Genomic DNA, 3522 nt, shown 5'->3' with positions numbered 1-3522 from the left:
GAGGAAACCGCAAAAATGGCGATGAAGACGGTGATAGTGACGATGGAACTCTGTAGTGAGGGAAACTTGATGGAGAGGAAAGTGCGAATATGGTGAAAATATCGTCACTTGAAATTTTTATAATTAAAAAAAAAATTGATTGGTGAAAGAAAACGGTGCTACTAACAGCACCGTTAGTCCACCATAGCAAAACGTCATCGTTTGGAACCGTGTCCACCATGCATGGTGGACACGGTTCCACAGCATAACAATTGCCCCATTAATTATCCGTCTTCCAAATAAGTTTTGTTGTGATCATTGGGCTTTTTGCTGTGAAAAGTTCAAGCCCATTTAATGTCATTGGCCCAAATTATATAACTAGGACTCGTCGGTATAAAATGAAAAACCCTAATCCCTTCACAGCATTCAAGCTAGGGTTTTCGGAATTCTAAGGAAGCAGCAGCCATGGGTACATTTCGCACGATTGTTTTGATTGCATCTGTTAATTTAATCGGTAGAAATGAATTTTGATGAGATCTGATTTTGTTTCGATTTGCGGTGAAAATGCAGCGAGAATCAAGGTTCACGAGCTGAGGAACAAGAGCAAAGCGGAGCTGCTGGCTCAATTGGCTGATCTCAAGGCCGAGCTCGCCCTCCTTCGCGTCGCCAAGGTTACTGGTGGTGCTCCAAATAAGCTGTCAAAAATGTATGCGCTCTTTCTTTCTATATGTGTGTGCGTTTGCTGGCTCAATTGCATGCACTTAACATAAGATTTAGATGTGTGGTGGATATTAGTTTCTTCAAGAGTTCATATAATCTATTATGGAACGTTGGAGATCAAGCTTGGATCTTTTCCTAAGATTCGGAATGGGAGCCTGTAGCTTGCTTGGAAAATGTCTTCTGAAGTTCAAATATGTTTTTTTAAAAAAAATAAAATAAAATTGAATGGGTGGTGTTAAGATTTTACTTGGATTATGTATTGATTTGATTATTTGAGTGGAGTTGTACTGATTCAGATGATCTAAATAGGAATATAATTTCACAAGGTAGCTAGGAAATGATGTCAGAGATAAAATTGTAGTATATTTTGAACACTGATGATGTGAATTCCATATTGCTGTGCTGTACTGTACTGAAATGATTTCAGTGTGATTGAATTGAGTACGGTTATGCAAAATATGAATATTTATTTACAGAGTAGCATGTATCTGGGTATTTATTTATGCATAATGTGAATGCTTTCAATGTGATTGAAATCATTGAATTGATTATAGTCATAGAAAATGTAAATTATTCAGAGTAGCATGTATCTGGGTAAATGCGATAGGAGAATTATATATTTTCTTTGCTACCCTATATGTGAAACCCTATTCACTTGTTGTTAGTGAGAATTTTATAGCATACTTTTCTGGGTTATTAGGATTGATTTTAAAATCAGGGATGTATGTTTGAGTCTGGTGTAATGTTTAGTCCATTATTATTAGTTGCATTGAATAGTGAACTTGTTGGCAGTTGCACACTTGTTTCTTGTATTTATATTGGTGTATTTCTTGGAGGTTTGTCAGTGCTCCAAATAAGCTGTCAAAAATGTTTGCGCTCTCTCTTTCTATGTGTCTGCTTTTGCCGACTCAATTGCATGCATATAACATAAGATTTAGATCTGTGGTGGATATTATTTTCTTCAAGAGTTCATATAATCTAGTATGGAAAGTTGGAGATCAAGTTTGGGTCTTTTCCTAAGATTTGGAATGGGAGATGCAAAGTCTGTAGCTTGTACTTGGGAAAATGTCTCCTGATTCCTGAAGTTCAAATATGGGGGGTTTTTTTATTTTTGAAATTTGAATTGGTGGTGCGAAGATTTTGCTTTTATAGTGTATTGATTTGATTATTTGAGTGGAGTTGTACTGATTCAGATTTTCTAAATAGGAATATAATTTCACAAGATAGCTAGGAAATGACATCAGAGGTCAAATTGTAGTATTTTTTTGAAGATGCAGAATGATGATGTGAATCCCCTATTGCTCTGCTGTACTGTATTTCAGTGATTGAATTGATTATATTTATGCAAAATGTGAACATATATTCACGGAGTAGCATGTATCTGGGTAGTTATTTATGCAAAATGTGAATGTTTTCAGTGTGATTGAATTGATTGTAGTCATGCAAAATGTGAATTATTCACGGAGTAGCATGTATCTGGGTAAATGTGATAGGAGAATTATATATTTTCTTTGGTACTCTCTATGTGAAACCCTATTCACCTTTTGTTAGTGACAATTTTATAGCATTCTTTTCTGGGTTATTAGGATTGATTTTTAAAATCAGGGATGTATGTTTGAGTCTGGTGTAAGGTTTAGTCCATTATTATTAGTTGCATTGAATAGCAGACTTGTTGGCAGTTGCACACTTGTTTCTTGTATTTATATTGGTGGATTTCTGGGGTTTTGTCACGATCATTAAATTAGGATTATAAATGTATTTGTGAGTGCTTGTTGAGGTCATGTTTTAGTTCGTAGGCAAATTTGGAATTTATGGGAGATCTGTTTGTGGATGCAGCAAGGTAGTAAGGCTGTCAATTGCACAGGTATTGACCGTGATTTCTCAGACTCAGAAGGCTGCACTTAGAAATGCTTATAAGAACAAGAAGTATTTGCCTCTTGATCTCCGCCCCAAGAAGACCAGAGCCATCCGCCGGCGTCTGACCAAGCACCAGGTACTTTCTACTCCTTAATCTTGGGTACTCTTACTGAAGCACTGCCCATTGGGTTTGGTATGTGGAGCACCTTTAAGTTGATGTTGTTATAAGCACACAGATATTATCCTCGTTTCTATTGCTTGCTTGTATTTAAACATGGTAATTGTGTGCAGGCTTCTTTGAAGACAGAAAGGGAAAAGAAGAAGGAGATGTATTTCCCCTTGAGGAAATATGCTATCAAAGTGTAGAGTAGGACTATGCTCTCTCTGTTTTGAACTGAGTATATCAGTTAGAACATTGAATTCAAGAATTTTGTTTACTGTGTTAATGTGTTCATGTTAACTTTGATTGGAAGATTAATCAGTTTGCAACATACCATTAATTTCAATTTGTGTGAAGTAATCTTGTATGATAGATTGCCATCAATTCTGTAACACTTTGCAAGGCTGCAATTGCCAAGTTCCAAGTAGTTTGGTCCTAAATTTATACCTATCTTGCACATTTATCTTGAATTTCAATCTCTACCTATCTTGCACATTTATGTTTTTTATATTACATGCTTATTGCTTAATAGAGCTCAAATAGATTATAAGTAGTTTAACATGCTTAGACTGAAATATTTTTTTCACACTGGTTTGGGTTGCAAACTTGTAACTGCAGCAAGTTTGCAACCCGAACAGCAGATGTGACAGCCTTTTGTATTTTTTTTTTTAATTTTTTATTTATTTTGTTTTGATGTGATGTGAAAATGAAATTCCTTTTAAAAGTGAGAGTATTGTAAGGATGTAGAGAGAATAGTAAAAGAATTGCAAATTTGGTGATATGAAAATATGATCCATTTTGAAAGT

General features: G+C 35.3%; 1 protein-coding gene across 1 annotated transcript; it reads left to right on the top strand.

Moving 5' to 3' along the window:
- Window positions 1-366: 366 nt before the first annotated feature.
- On the top strand, window positions 367-3156 carry LOC109187118 (60S ribosomal protein L35-like). The gene is made up of 4 exons (XM_019337269.1): window positions 367-448; window positions 550-685; window positions 2536-2692; window positions 2848-3156. Exons 1-4 carry the CDS (start codon window positions 445-447, stop codon window positions 2920-2922), a joined length of 372 nt encoding a protein of 123 aa, XP_019192814.1. The 5' UTR covers window positions 367-444; the 3' UTR covers window positions 2923-3156.
- Window positions 3157-3522: the final 366 nt, after the last annotated feature.

The sequence above is a fragment of the Ipomoea nil genome, unplaced genomic scaffold (assembly GCF_001879475.1).
Source record: "Ipomoea nil cultivar Tokyo-kokei standard unplaced genomic scaffold, Asagao_1.1 scaffold1416, whole genome shotgun sequence".
NCBI lineage: Eukaryota > Viridiplantae > Streptophyta > Magnoliopsida > Solanales > Convolvulaceae > Ipomoea > Ipomoea nil.
The sequence above is the reverse complement of the archived record's forward strand: the minus strand, read 5'-3'. Positions and strand labels throughout refer to the sequence as shown.